Here is a 14,661-nt window from a genome sequence, read left to right as displayed (position 1 = left end):
GGCTATAGTTCACGGGGTCGTGAAGACTTGGACATGACTGAGCATCAAACACACACTTACACACAATCAGAGTATGAGATGCAGGTAAAACAGTCAGGTCAACCCCTTCCTAGCCTAGAGGCCACATGAAGTTAGCTTTGGGTCTGGGGCCTGGAGAGTTTGCTGGCCCTGAGACGGGTCACCAAAATCCAACTCCATTCCTTTGCAACACTTTGGGGGACTAAAGCTCTCCCCTGCCCAACCCCAAAGGTTTGGAGCTTTCTAGAAAGTCTGTCCAACACCACCTCACTCTCCTGACAGAGATTCTGACTGGCTCAGACCTCCAGTGCTATAGCAGTATGAAAGCCCAAGCCTCCTGCCTTGACACGATGGATCTAGTACCTCTAAGAAGTCCTGAAATCATGGATCTCTAGGTGCAGGACAAGAGCAGAAACCAAGAACGAGGCTGTGCCAGTGCGCACAGAGCCCCTCGCCAAGGAGAACCTTCACTCTTGTCACACCTCTTCCCAAGGGCTTTTTTTTTTTTCCTGCTTATGAGGCGGGAGACTTGAACACTTTTTATGAAGCAAATGTGTGTTCCAAAGATGGGCTCTGGACATACAGGAAACTACCACCTCTAGCTGAGCTTGTTTTCCATGTGGGGTGGGGAACACCTGAGAAGCCAGGTGTGCTAGATGCTGTTGGGGCAGATGCTCTGTCCAAACCCTCGTCATGGGAACATACACCCATCTCCCATTTATGTGAGTGTGGCAGTCAGGGGCTTAAAGCCAGGACCTTCTCTGAAGCATCCTCTTTAGCTTATGAGAGTGAGGCAGGAGAGAGATGGGCCCTAGGCTGAGCTGCTGGAGTTCCTCCCTGGTGGACAGATGCCCCAGAATAGCAGGAGGGAGAGAGGAGCTTGAGTTCTGCCCAGATAAGAGATAAAAGACCACATATTCCTCATTCTCAAGGTCTAGGAAATCTTCCCAACTACACATGTGCAGAAAGGCTGCTCAAAGGTGAAAAAGGGAAGGGCCACCACCCCATAGTAGCTGATGTCAACCCACCCATAGGCCTCTTCACTAGAATCCATCTTGGTTAAGAGAGTGGGTCAACCTGGGAGGGTCCTGAGATGTACTATATACAGACTTAGAACCAGGCAAAGCAAGACGACTGGCCAAAGGAAACCCAGAAGAACTGCCCCATAAGTGACTCAAACTACCACGAGGGCATGACTCTCAGTCTATGAGCCTGTCTGTGTGTCTATCCACACGTACCCTTGTGCACAGGCTGTCTCTGCTCACCACCCACCCCTATTTGTGTCCCTTGCTCCCTTCCAGGTCTTTCCTGTGAAAGCACTCCCCGGGCAATCTCGCACCTGGAAGACACCATGCTCACCTAATGTTTCCCCATTGGATCCTCCGTGCCTTCTGCAGTCAACTATAACTTCTCTAGGATTTATCTCCAAGGGCTCCTGTTCACCAAGCCTCCAACACAGTCTTGAGCATGCTTCCCAAGCCCATCTACAAGACCCGCAACCAGAAACAGTAATTCTGTTATCAGGAATAAATTCAGGCCAAATCCCTGACGTGATGTCACTTCTCAGGGTGAAATCCACACATACCCCAAGAGCAGCATCACTGGTAGGAACTTCCTGGTCCTCTCTGTATGTTGTTGTTGTTTAGCCACTGAGTCGTGACTGACTCTTTGTGACCCCATGGACTGTAGCCCACCAGGCTCCTCTGTCCATGGGATTTCCCAGACAGGAATGGGTTTCCATTTCTTTCTCTACCTCTCTATATATCTCTGATACAAATGTTGCATTGTTGTGTTTGTCTGGTTGTGGTCAGTAGGCGATGCTGGGAGCATGGTTAGGAAACTAGACGGATAAGGGAGACTGGGAATGCAAGAGAATGGATTTTAGGGAGGAAACAGAATTTGGTTTCTTAGACTTCTCTAAATTGAAAGGCATTGCCTTTGTCCCCAGGTGGTGGGGGTTCTCATGAGGGGAGAGTCCAGGAGCTAGGCAGTGAGGGTCTGAATCCCACCCACCCCACCTCCCCTCCCCCACCCACCAGAGAGAGATTGGTTCTGCAGTCCCACCCTGTAGCCTGATCAGACAGATATAGCTTTTAGGGGGTTCATTCCCTTCTGTTCTTACCATTCCCCAATCTTCCCCACCTCCATGTCTTTGGCAATGTCTTGTTTAAACACTGTGGCAGGTTTCAGGGGAGAGGGGAGTGGGTGGCAGGGGGAGTAGGTACAGAGACTGAAGGATGGCTCTGTATTTATACTTGGGTAGAGTGATGGAAGGGAGAAGGCAATGGCAACCCACTCCAGTGTTCTTGCCTGGAGAATCCCAGGGATGGTGGAGCCTGGTGGGCTGCCATCTACGGGGTCACACAGAGTCAGACACGACTGAAGTGACTTAGCAGCAGCAGCAGCAGCAGAGTGATGGAGGAGAGCTCTCTGGGGGTGATTAGATGGTGAATCTGGGGACAGGACCTGTGAGGTTCAGCCCACCCTCCCAGACTTGGGCAGTTTGCTATCCTAATGTAACAGGAAAGAGCATGCCTGACTCCATGTTGGATCTATTTCTTTTAAGCTTTGCTTCCTGTTGCTTTTGGTACTCTCATCACTAAAAGGATGCTGTCTGTGGCTGTAAGCACACATAATGGCCTGCCTCAGGGAACCCTGCCCCTCTGCCTGATGTTAAACTAAAGTACCTTTGTTCAGCTCCCAGGGAGATACCCTGACCCCTGAAGAAATTAATACATCTTCTCCTAGCTCCCCAGCGCTGGCCAAGCCAGGAGATATTCTGCAAGGCCCATGGCCTTTTTACTTTACTTCCTCACCTCTTCCCTCTCTCTGTTCTATAAAAGAGACTGGCGTCCAGACCCCATAAGATGGTACTCTAGAACTTTAGTCCTCCATCTTCTCGGATGCCTGGCTTTCTGAATAAAGTCACTATTCCTTGCCTCAACACCTGGTCTCCTGATCATTGGCCTGCTGTGCGGCGAGCAGACAGAGCTTGGATGGGTAACACTAACTGACAGTGCCTTAACGGCACTCACAGGTCTGACGACTCAACCCACCAGGGTGAGCAGGAAGGGGAACTTCCATCAGGGAACTGGTGATGCTTTGTCTTCTGCTTTTCACCAGTTCCCTGATGTTCTCCCAACTGTTCCTTGAGGGGGCTCATCTGATGTTCCCTGGCACTTGTGGGAGAGAAAGGCTCATTCCGGGCCTCCTCCTTGGTGTGAGCAGTCCCTGGAGGCTGACTCCAGAGTCAAGAGTGTGACAAGAGACATGAGACAGGAAGTCCCCGCTGAGCCATTAATACCTGAGAGCCCAGCAGTTCAAATGCTTCCAACAACCCCACCCGCCTCCACTGCAGGAGCCTTCTTGGTGCCTTCCAGAGTCAGAGCGAGTGACCGGCTGCCACTGCACAAGCATAATCTCTCTTTGAATTCTCCATTTCATTTGGAATATTCATGTGATTTTTGCTTTATTTTGGAGTGTGAATGACGTGAGATGCGGTATTGTCTAGTTGCTAAGAACATGTGGTGTCTAAACCTTTCTCTACATCAGTCTCCTAGTTTGTGAAGTGGAATAAACATGATACTTACCCCATAGGCTGGTGTGAAAGTGAAAGTCACTCAGTCTTTTACTCAGTCTTTGTGACCCCATGGACTATATAGTCCATGGAATTCTCTAGGCCAGAATACTGGAGTGGGTAGCCATTCCCTTCTCCAGGGGATCTTCCCAACCCAGGGATTAAACCCAGGTCTCCCACATTGCAGGCGGATTCTTTACCAGCTGAACTACCAGGGAAGTCCAAGAATACTGGGGTGGGTACCCTATCCCTTCTCCAGCAGATCTTCCTGACCCAGGAATTGAACCCGGAGCTTCTGCATTGCAGGTGGATTTTTACCAGTTGAGCTACCAGGGGCTGGTGTAAGGACAGAATTAATACCAGTGAAGTACCTGGAACAGAGTCTGATATATTGTGTTTGGAATCATTATTCCTCAACCATACCTTGACGGGCATCCCAGGTGGCTCAGTGGTAAAGAATCCGCCTACCATGCAGGAGACACGGGTTTGATCCTAGGTTATGGAAGATTCCTTGGAGAAGAAAATGGCAACCCACTCCAGTATTCTTGCCTGGAGAATCCCCATGGACAGAGGAGCCTGGCAGGCTACAGTCCATGGGGTCGCAAAGAGTCGGACCTGACTGAGCAATTGATCATGCAGGCATGTTATGCTCAGCTCAGGCTTTGAGTTTACACCTTGACAGGAGAAGCACACACAGTCAATCCTCATTATTTGCAGATTCCATATCTGCGAACTTGCCTACTTGCTAAAATGTATTTGCAGTCCCTCAAATCAAGATTTGCAGCACATTCATGGTTCTTTCGGAGAAGGCAATGGCAACCCACTCCAGTAATCTTGCCTGGAAAATCCCATGGGTGGAGGAGCCTGATAGGCTTCAGTCCATGGGGTCACTAAGAGTCGGACACGACTGAGCGACTTCACTTTCACTTTTCACTTTCATGCATTAGAGGAGGAAATGGCAACCCACTCCAGTATTCTTGCCTGGAGAATCCCAGGGACAGAGGAGCCTGGTGGGCTGCCGTCTATGGGGTTGCAAAGAGTCAGACACAACTGAAGCGACTTAGCAGCAGCATGGTTCTCTGATGAGGGGTGAAATTTTGAGTTGCCCGATACACATGTTCCTAGCTCAAGTTCATCCAGGCCCCATGTTCCACCTTGTTTCAGCTCTCATACTGTAAACAAGCATTCTCTGATGGCCTATTCAATGCCACTTTTACTCTTTTTTTTTTCCCCCTTGGTGATTCTGTTGTTTAAAATGGCTCTCAAGAGCAGTGCTGATTTGCTGTCTCATGCTCCTAAGCAGAGGAACCCTGTGATGTGCCCTGTGGAGAAAACCCTTGTGTTAGAGATACCTGTGAGATAAACTTATTTGGGCACAAGTTGTGGGTTCAGGGTTAATGAATGAATAATATATGTTAAGAAGTCTTTAGAGCTTCCCTGGTGGCTCCAGTGGTAAAGAATCCTCCTGCGGTGCAGGAGATGTGGGTTTCATCCCTGGGTGAGGAAGATCCCCTGGAGAAGGGAATGGCTACCCACTCCAGTATTCTTGCCTGGAGAATCCCATGGACAGAGGAGCCTGGTGGGCTACAGTCCATGGGGACACAGAAGAGTCGGACATGACTTAGGGATTAAACAACAAGAATAACAACAAATATGTTTTTAAGGGGAAACACACATAAATTAATGTTATGTATTGATTAGTTGACAAGAACGTAGCTCAGAGGCTCAGTCGTGTCTGACTCTTGGTGGCCCCATGGACTGTAGCCCACCAGGCTCCTCCATCCATGGAATTTCCCAGGCAAGAATACTGGAGTGGGTTGCCATTTCCTTCTCCAGGGGCTCTTCCTGCCCCAGGGATCGAACCCAGGTCTCCTGCATTGCAAGTGGACGCGTTACCGTCTAAACCACCAGGTAGCTTTTTAGCTCAGAGGCTGGCAGGAGTTGAATCCTGTGCTTTCCCCAGGAGCAATGGTTTGGTATTCCCAAATTCATTTTAAAGTTCCTTTGACTTTATGACAACAAAACTGACATGGCAAATAAGGAGAATCAATTGTACATGGCTGCATTCTTTCTGGTTTAGCCCAGCCTCCCCTGCACTTAGTGACCATCTCTCTGCCCCCTTCACACTGAACGTCCGCTGCTCACTTCCTGAAAGATTCCAGTCATTTTACCTGGAGTGGAGGGACAGAGGTCCTCCTCTGGGCCAGAGGAATTCCCACAGTAAGGAAGGGAAGATGAGGGAGGTAGACAGGCAGCACCAGCTCCTCTGGGTAAAGCTCTGCCACCACCTGTAAGGTACCAACCACAGAACAGGCAGGAGACAACCTTCAGGGCTGAACAGTGGAGCCTTTAGAGAAAGGAGATGCGGGCTCCAGCCCTGACTTTGCAACTCACTGCCTACAAGTTATGTGTCCCTTGGGTCTCAGCTTCCCCACCCATGAAATGGGAAGAATGCTACTAACACCACGGGGCCCTTGTGAAGACGAGCTGCACATGAAGAGCTTGGCATGTGGCTGGCACACACTAGGCACCCAAGGAAATGGGGACTGTGAAGACTTAGCCCCAGGCATAATGAGACTTTTCAAGCCATCCCGAGGCCCTTGGATTCATACCTCTGAGATTAGGTCAAGGCTAGGGACAAGCAGTCCACCTACTTCTCACCACCTCCAAGAGGAAATTCACCCCACTCCAGGTCCCTGACACCGCCACCCCAAATCTCAGACCTGGGTACCCCAGGGTTTGGGCAGCTACGCAGCTCTGTTACCCAAGCTCGGCTCATAGCAAGAGGCACCAGGTCGCTGGTGGTCCCTGGTAGCCAAGGGTCCGAGTGAGGAGCAAGCTCACCGGAGTCCACTGGCCCAGGCCCAGAGTGCGCTCTGGGCGCCGCTGGAGGTGAAGGCGGGCAGGCCGGGAGGGGCCACTGGTCTCTGACTTTGGTCATGCCTGGCCGGGAGCGCCGGAGGCTCGCAGGCACGAGCCAGCGGTTCCGGGCAAACCTCCGTGTGGCCGCTGGGCCTGACTTAGCAGAGTCGGCGCCCGGGCCCGGGCGGGGCGGGCGGAGGCTCGGGGAGGTTGGGGGTGGGGGGTGGCGATGGCATCCCCGCTCCCGGCTCCGGCTGAGGCGGGGCGTCCCGGCTGGCTCGCAGCTCAGCGGCCGCCTTTCCCTGCGCGCCTGCCGGCGGCGGCGGTGGCGGCGTCGGCAGTCCCGGCTCTTGGCACCACGCCTGGCGGCCGGCCCAGGGCGAGGAGTGGCTTCCAGGAAGCGGGCGGAGGAGCGTTCCAGCGGAGTCTCGCCGTCACCGCAGCCCCGCGCGCTCCGAGCCGCCCGGCTCCCGCCTCTCACACGCTCCCTTCGAGCCCGCGGCGTCCCCGGCACGGGCGGAGGGCGCGGGGTCGACACGAGGGCGGGCGGGCGCCCGGGCGCGCCGTGCACTTGCCGGGCGGTGCAGGTGGCGGCGCGCGCCCTCCGCTTCTGGGCCGGGGCCAGCGCCGCGCTCCGCACGCCCGGAGGGGGCGGTAGAGGCGGGGCGGCCCCCGTCCCAGCCCCATTTAACTTCTCGGCGGCGGCGGCGGCGGCGACTGCGGCGCCGCGGGCTGGAGGCCGGCGTCGGGGAAGGTACGGGTCCCGGATCCCGCACGAGGTGTGGACCGGGCTGCTCCCGTCCGCCTCTCCACAGCGCGCGCCGAGCCCGCACCGCCCGGCTGCACGTCCCGGACGCTTCTGTGGCGCCAGGTGGGTGCTCTGAGCTTGTCGCCCGGGGGCGGGAAGGCTCTTCCACCGCGGGTGTGTTGGGGAGCAAGACGGCGCAGTGGGGTTGAGGGGCTCCGAGCGGCAGGGCACGACTCGGTTCCCGGGAACTTCAGGACCCGGGCGCTCGGCGAGGCTCGGAGACCTCTGGCCAGGCAGGCTCCGTGGGGTCCAGTGGTTTAGGGGAGAGACATTCGGGGACGCTTGAGCGTGAGGGAACTCCACCGACTTGGGGAATCTTCGGATTGGGGGCTTTCTAGGTAGAAAACGGGCTGACAGCAGCTAGTGGGCTCGGGCGTCGGAAGGTCCGGCCGCTTGGCAAGCGGGTTGCGAGCGTCTAGAGCGCCAAGGGCTGCGCGACGCGCCCGCCGCGGCCAGTGGGCGTGCGGGACGGGGACGCAGCGGGGGTGCGGGGACCGCCAGGCGGCGGATACTCGGAGGAGGAGTGCGCGCTGGGGACGGCTGGTGCGAACGAGCGAGGCGGGCGCGCAGTCCCAGGACCCCGCACTGGCCGCCTCCCTTCGGCCCAGAGTCGCCGCCTCAGGTCGGAAACAGCAGCACATTTGCGGATCGCATTAGGCCAGGCCCTTAATGCTTTCTCCAGATGGAGAGAAGCCACCGACCCGCCCCCGGACACCAGCTCGCCAAGGCGCCCGCGAGGCGAAGCGAGAGGCGAGGGTGACCTCGGCTTTTCGGCTTTTCCAGGCTCGACCCATCCTGATTTCCCTGCAAACCGTCAGGAGGACTCTGAGGAAAGCCTCCGCTGCCCTCCAGCCTCCCGCTGGTTTGCTCTCACCTACCTTTAGGAGATTGTGCTCTTTGGCTTCTCCAAGGCTGTACCCTCTGAACCCCTCCTCACTCAGCTCTTTGGCTGCAGGGCGGGGGCTCCGAGGACGATGAAAGGTGTCTTCTGGTGGGGAAAGCCTCGAACTAGCAGAAGACCTGCATACCAGTCCTAGAATGGTCACTGTCTTGCGGTGTGATCTTAGGCAGGTTCCTTCCCCTCTCTGGGTTGGCTTAGTAGGGCTTAGACTTATTTGTGCCTGAAGTAGCAGAAGCTGGCAGGTGCCCTAACCCTTGGCTCCACGCTGGCTTCCCTGAGTCGGATGCCAACAGCCACACCCTGCTGCTGACAAATGGGCTGGGAAGTGGTTGGTGCAGAGATGGCTTGGCTTTTGGAGGGCTGGAGGTATGGGCTGCACCGTGCAGGCGGGTCTAGCTGCCCTCCTGACTTTGATATGGACTCCTCCTAAAGAGAGCCCCAGACAGCCTGTACTCTACTGTAGGTACCTCCATCCAGGGCCAACACAAAGCTTTCCAAGACAGTATGTGGGGCTCAGGGTTACTCCCTCTGTTGATCTGGTAAGTCATGAATGTTGCCACTGCTGGGTCTGGAGCTGAATGGAAACCAAATCTTTTCTCCTCTTTAGGCTACAAGTGAGACACCCCCAGGAGACCAGACTCCATGGCTTCCCGGAAGAGCCCCTGGTGGCTGCTAATGTGGCTGGTCTTCATGCACTCTGCCCTCCTGCAGGTAATAAGATGGGGAAGAGGAATGGTGGGCTACTCAGTTTACTTAGGAGTATTATTCTAAATTACCTAAGTTGTAGTCTGACTGATGTTAATCGCATACCAAAGAGAATCTAATTTTGTTTCTTACCTCCAGCAAATGATATTTCTCATTGCCTTAGCTGTAAGAATAATTCAATCCCTTGCGTCCTCTCTGAGTCCTAATACCACAGTGGATACTATATACAAGGGGTGACTTGGGGCTGCGATGGATCCTTTCTGTTTCAGTCTGGAATGGCTGTCTGCATGTGCCCTGGAGAGGCACACGGCTGCTGGAGGCCAGGGCATGATGAATGGGCAGAGCCCAGGTTCTGGCCTTGGTTCAGCCACTAAATAAGTATTCTGTGTGTACGTCCATCACCACATACTGTTTTGTAGTTCTTTTTGCTCTTTCTTTCTCCCTGTCTTCCTTTTTTCCCCTTTCCCTCCCTCTTTCTTTCTTTATACACACAAATACTCTTTCTAATAACTGAGTCACCCAGAGTCACGGCACATAGCCTGAGCCCCCGGCAGCACTGGTGGCCTCACCCTTTCAGCTTCCACTGGCACAACACTGCTTTTCTAAAATAAAGTCTGTAGTGAGCTGGCAGCGGGTCCCAGCCCCCGAAGGCCTCTGCCTACTCGGGCTGTGCATAGTCTCAGCTGTAGCATCTCTTGGTGCTGGTTACAAAGTGGAATACTTCTTGAGAGGCAAGGTCAGGAGTTGGGATGCTGCCTCTTCCTCTCCCGTGCAAAGCTGGACCAGGGTGGTGGAGACTGGTTTTCCTCCTCATCCTCCCAAATGTGCTTTAGAATGGCTGTCTTGCCTGCTCCACTGGCCACGAAGATGACAGTTCTAGCTGTGTTCAGCAGGGAAGTGTGAGTGTCCCGTGCTGCTGAGGTGGCTGGGGGATGATTCCTGATCATGCAAGAGACTGGGGTCTGGGAAGGGTGAGCAGAGGGCTGCCATTGGGATCTACACCCAGAATCAACAGATTGAAAACTGGAATGGAATCCCTTAGGAAGGCCAGTCTCAGCTTCTTGGCGCAGTTCTCAGCCGCCGCCTCCACAGGCAGCTTGGGGTCAGTGGTGACTACTTGGCTGGTGGGGCTGGGCAGCATGGCGAGCAGGTGGGTCCTGTAGAGGCCATCTGGGTTTTCGGATTGCTGGAGGGGAAGGGCACGAGGTGCTCGTTGGAGAAGCCCAGTGTCCAGTGAGGAGGCTGGTGCACCTGGTGGGCAGGGCAGCAGTGGCCCATGGCTCACAGCCCCCACATCCAGATGAGGATGCCAGCAACAGGCCAAGTGCAAAGCTGCCCACTGTACCACTGGTTGTGCCAGCAACCGGCCCGGCCCAGCTCCTGCGGGCTCCGGAAGATGGAGTGGAGGCCTGCCTTATGCAGCCTTTCTTTAGTCTCTTGTCTTTCCCACCAGTCTGCGGGGGATAGCTGTAGCACTGTATCATCATATACTTTCTGGGCAGACGCCAACAAAGGAAGGAAGCTTGCCTTGCCTGAGAGGCAATTGGGAATAGCTAAGACTGTGGCAAAGTTGATGGTACCTTCTCCATCTCTTAAGGGCAGCCTCTACTCAACTCCAGCCTTCATTGCCAAATGAGAGTGCAAACTCAGGATTGCTGGATCACATTGTTGCTCAAGATAGCTGGTTATCCAGACCTCCTATGCGATCTCCCAGTTTTTAAAGGGTTGAAAGCCAGACAAGTATATTTGTAGACTGGATTCAGCCAAGCAGTTTGTTGATGATTTAGGCGCTAACTCGTGTCCGACTCTTTGCGACTCCATGGACTGTAGCCCGTCAGGCTCCTTTGTTCATGGGATTTCTCAGGCAAGAATACTGGAGTGGGTTGTCATTCCCTTCTCCAGGGGATCGTCCCAGCCCAGGCATCGAACCCGAGTCTCCTGCATTGCAGGCAGTCTGCTGCATTGCATGTGGATTGTATGTGGATTCTTTACTGATTGAGCCACCAGGGAAGATGCAGAGCAAGATTTCCTGGCTGTCCAGTGGTTGGGACTTCGCCTTCCAATGCAGGGGGTGTGGGTCTGATCTCTGGTAGGGGAGCTAGGATCCCACATGCCCTGTGACTGAAAGACCGAAACATAAAACAGAAGCAGTTTTGTAGCAAATTCAATGATGACTTTAAAAATGGTCCACGTCAATAAAACCTTTAAAAAGTAATGAAGTGCAGAGCACATCTAAGTATTTTGTCCTGAGAGCTGCTGCGAACCCATACTGCATCCTGTGTGAATTAGAACATGCCGGTCCATTCAGTATCTAGTGTGAATTAGAACAAGGCAGCCCCTCCCTGATCATGTAACTTGTCATCACATGGCTTAGTGGCCTCTGTACTCGCAGGGTCTGGCAAAGGACCTGATGCTTAATAAGGCTCTAATATCTCTTAGATGTACTTGTGCACGTAAATAAAGAGATACACCCTGAGAGAGATTAATCAGACCTCTCTGCTTCGCATTTTACTCTTGGATTTAGTGTTTCTAAGGCCCCTTTCAGCTCCAGTGTCCCATGATTTCTGTGACTCATACAGAACTGGTTAGTGAGGTACAGCTTCTCCCCCATTATTCACTTTATTGATGCTACCCCATCCACATTTTAATAGATTGCTTTTATTAGAACAGATGTAAATCTTATCAGGGTAATCTTAGGATTTCTGTGGTCAGCGAGGTGTAGGGTTGGGGCATGGTGGGTGGAGACTTTCTTTTCCATCTCATCAGATCTGAAACAGAGATTTGTTCCTGGTCAAATGGGGCTGAGGCTTCATGGCACAGGGTTTCGTTTTGTTTTCTTCCACCCTATAAAATTAAAATGAGCTTTGAGGCAGTCTGTTGACCTTTGGCCAAAGGCAGTGTCTTCCCAGCTTGAATCACTCACTGAACTCTTTTGGATTTTTCCATATCTGTGTGGCTTGGCAGTGTTGATTCCATGTATGGGGCAGTGTGTGCACAGGAGTGTAAATGGAGATTTCAGGCTAGTTGTCTTTATCATTTGCAGCATCGGCTGTTGGAATCCCAGCTGCACCACTTCAAGGCCTGTTATACAAACATCTCTGCATCTCAGTGTCCACATTTGTAGAGAGGGGGTGCCTACCTCACAGAATTTTCTAGAGGAGTTAATCCATTGTGAACGGAAAAAAAATTTGTCTGGCATGACTTCCCAGGTGGCTCAAAGGTAAAGAATCCGCCTGCCAATATAGGAGATGTGGGTCTGATCCCTGGGTCAGGAAGATCCCCTGGAGGAGATGGCAACCCACTCCAGTATTCTTGCCTGGAGAATCCCATGGACAGAGAAGCCTGGCGGACTACAGTCCATGGGGTCACAAAGAGTCAGACATGACTGACTGACTGACTAAACAACAACATGTAGTAAATACCCTTGATATATTAACCTTTTAAAACAAATGTTGTTGTCGTTCAGTCGCTGAGTCATGTCTGACTCTGTGACCCCATGGAGTGCAGCATGCTAGGCTTCCCTGTCCTTCACTGTCTCCCAGAGTTGGCTCAAACTTGTGTCCATTGAGTTGGTGATGCCATCCAACCATCTCATCCTCTGTCGTCCCCTTCTCCTCCTGCCCTCAATCTTTCCCAGCATCAGGGTCTTTTCCAATGAGTTGGCTCTTCGCCTCAAGTGACCAAAGTATTGGAGCTTCAGCTTCAGCATTAGTCCTTCCAGTGGATATTCAGGGTTGATTTCCTTTAGGATCGACTGATTTGATGTCCTTCAAACAAGCGAAGTGCCTGTAATTTCTGTTGGGGAACTGTAGGGGGCACCCAAGAGGCATCAGCTGAGAAGGGAGAATGCTGCAGAGGCATGGAGGTGGGACTTGACCTTCTCAGGGAAGGTTCCTGCAGCTGTGGGTGGTCCCATCACAGGGCCTGGGTGAATGTTACAGTGAAGGCTAGATCAGTTTCTGCTCCTGTGGGAGGGTTGGATACTTGGTTATCTCTGTAGTATCAGCCTGGATTTGTTTCAAAGCTGCCTCTCCTCTGAGGATTTGGTTGTTTGGGGGACCCTTGGAGTCTTCTTTTAAAAATAAAAAAAATTTTTTTGGGGGGCCACACCACATGGTATGTAAGATCTTAGTTCCTTGACCAGGGATTGGACCCATGCTGCCTGCATTGGAAGCACAGAGTCTTAATTAATCACTGGACAGCCAGGAAAGTCCCCTTGGGGCCGTCTTTAGTCTCTCTCAGACAGTAAAAGCGTCTGCCTACAATGCGGGAGACCTGGGTTTGATCCCTGGGTTGGGAAGATCCCCTGGAGGAGGAAATGGCAACCCACTCCAGTACTCTTGCATGGACAATCTCATGGAGGGAGGAGCCTGGTAGGCTACAGTCCATGGGGTTGCAAAGAGTCAGCAGACACGACTGAGCGACTTCACTTTCACTCTTCCTTATAAGTGCTGCCACCACCATGCTGAAACTGAAGCTCCAGTACTTTGGCCACTTGATATGAACAGCTGACTCACTGGAAGACACCCCGATGCTGGGAAAGACTGAGGGTGGGAGGAGAAGGGTAGAACAGAGGATGAGATGGTTGGATGGCATCACAGACTCAATAGACATGAATCTGAGCAAATTCCAGGAGATAGTGAAGGACAGGGAAGCCTGGCCTGCTGCAGCTTATGGGGTAGCAAAGAGTCAGACACGACTGAGCGACTGAACTGAACTGAATGAATCATTCTGGGTTTGTTTTTTTTTTTTGGCTGCATTGGGTCTTCTTTGCTGCACGTGGGCTTTGCTGCAGTTGGCTGATGGAGAGTTAACAGCCCTGTGAGGCTGAGATGCAAGGAGGAAGGGATGTGCCAATTCACTTAATAAAAACTAGATTATCTTTATTGAATCAGCTAAAACTGAAGCCTTTATAATCACTGACCACAATAATCGTGATAGATTGCAGAGCAAGCCATGAGGTCCGCAGCCTTGTGTTTTCCTAACTCGCTCTTGACCATTTCTGGAGGAGCTCGCTGTTCCCTTCAGTCAGGCAGCTGGAGAGGCCTCCCCTCTTCCTGTCATGCCCTGGCCCTGGATGCTTCCTGTTGCTCTGAGCCTTCTCCTCAGGGACCCAGATCTTCCCTGAGAAGACAGCTGCTGCTGTTCCAACCCGCTTTCAGCCTTCTTCATTGAGAAGTCTCAGCTCAGGCAGTTATAAACACAAAGCCAGTCATGGGCTTCAGCTGTGCTTGGCCAAATCCAATCTGTTTCCATGCCTCTGTGCACTCTTGGGTAAATTCACTTGCATTTATTTTTTTTTAATTTTTATTTATTTAATTTTTAGTTTTTTGGCTGTGCTGGGTCTCTGTTGCTGTACACAGGCTATTCTCTAGTTGTGGTATGCGGGCTTCTCATTGCAGTGGCTTCTCTTGTGGAGCACAGGCTTTAGGGTCCATGGGCTTCAGTTGTTGCTGCTCCCAGGCTCTAGAGAATAGACTCAGTAGTTGTGGCACACGGATTTAGTTGCTCTACAGCATGTGGGATCTTCCTGGACTGGGGATTGAACTTGTGTCCCCTGCATTGGCAGGGGGATTCTCAACCACTGGATCACCAGAGAAACCCTGCATTTATTAAAAGTCCAGTCCAATTTAAAATTTCAATTCCCCACTTTATTTAAATCTCATCTCCCTTCTGTCTAGTCTAGCCTTAACACAGGGCTCTAGGTAACTGAAGTGGGGTTGTACTGGGATCCATTCTCCTCTCACCTCAACCAGTGGTGAGGACTGGTTTGGAGATCTTTCTTCCTTT

The 14,661-nt window shown here is 52.5% G+C and overlaps 2 protein-coding genes and 1 pseudogene across 9 annotated transcripts in view; 2 read left to right on the top strand and 1 right to left on the bottom strand.

The window, feature by feature from the left end:
* The window catches only part of SH3GL3 (SH3 domain containing GRB2 like 3, endophilin A3), a 117,658-nt gene extending 114,696 nt beyond the window's left edge, over nt 1-2,962 (top strand). For both annotated transcript variants that reach the window (XM_059879290.1, XM_059879294.1), the window contains one exon: nt 1,320-2,962. In XM_059879290.1, coding sequence (XP_059735273.1) covers nt 1,320-1,381 — 62 coding nt within the window. In that variant the 3' untranslated portion in view covers nt 1,382-2,962. The remainder of the gene's footprint in view (nt 1-1,319) is intronic.
* The window catches only part of ADAMTSL3 (ADAMTS like 3), a 408,215-nt gene that overhangs the window by 19,317 nt on the left and 374,237 nt on the right, over nt 1-14,661 (top strand). For 5 of the 7 annotated variants that reach the window (XM_024982349.2, XM_024982347.2, XM_024982345.2 and 2 more), the window contains exons 1-2: nt 7,240-7,328; nt 8,774-8,877. In XM_024982349.2, coding sequence (XP_024838117.1) covers nt 8,809-8,877 — 69 coding nt within the window. In that variant the 5' untranslated portion in view covers nt 7,240-7,328; nt 8,774-8,808. Of the gene's footprint in view, nt 1-7,239; nt 7,329-8,773; nt 8,878-14,661 lie in introns of those variants that run through there. The other 2 variants (XM_059879284.1, XM_059879285.1) reach the window with 1 other exon arrangement.
* On the bottom strand, nt 9,544-10,180 carry LOC112443248 (6-phosphogluconolactonase-like; annotated as a pseudogene).

This window comes from Bos taurus, chromosome 21 (assembly GCF_002263795.3).
Source record: "Bos taurus isolate L1 Dominette 01449 registration number 42190680 breed Hereford chromosome 21, ARS-UCD2.0, whole genome shotgun sequence".
Classification (NCBI taxonomy): domain Eukaryota; kingdom Metazoa; phylum Chordata; class Mammalia; order Artiodactyla; family Bovidae; genus Bos; species Bos taurus.
Note: the sequence above shows the minus strand (reverse complement) of the source record. Positions and strands in the feature narration are given on the sequence as shown.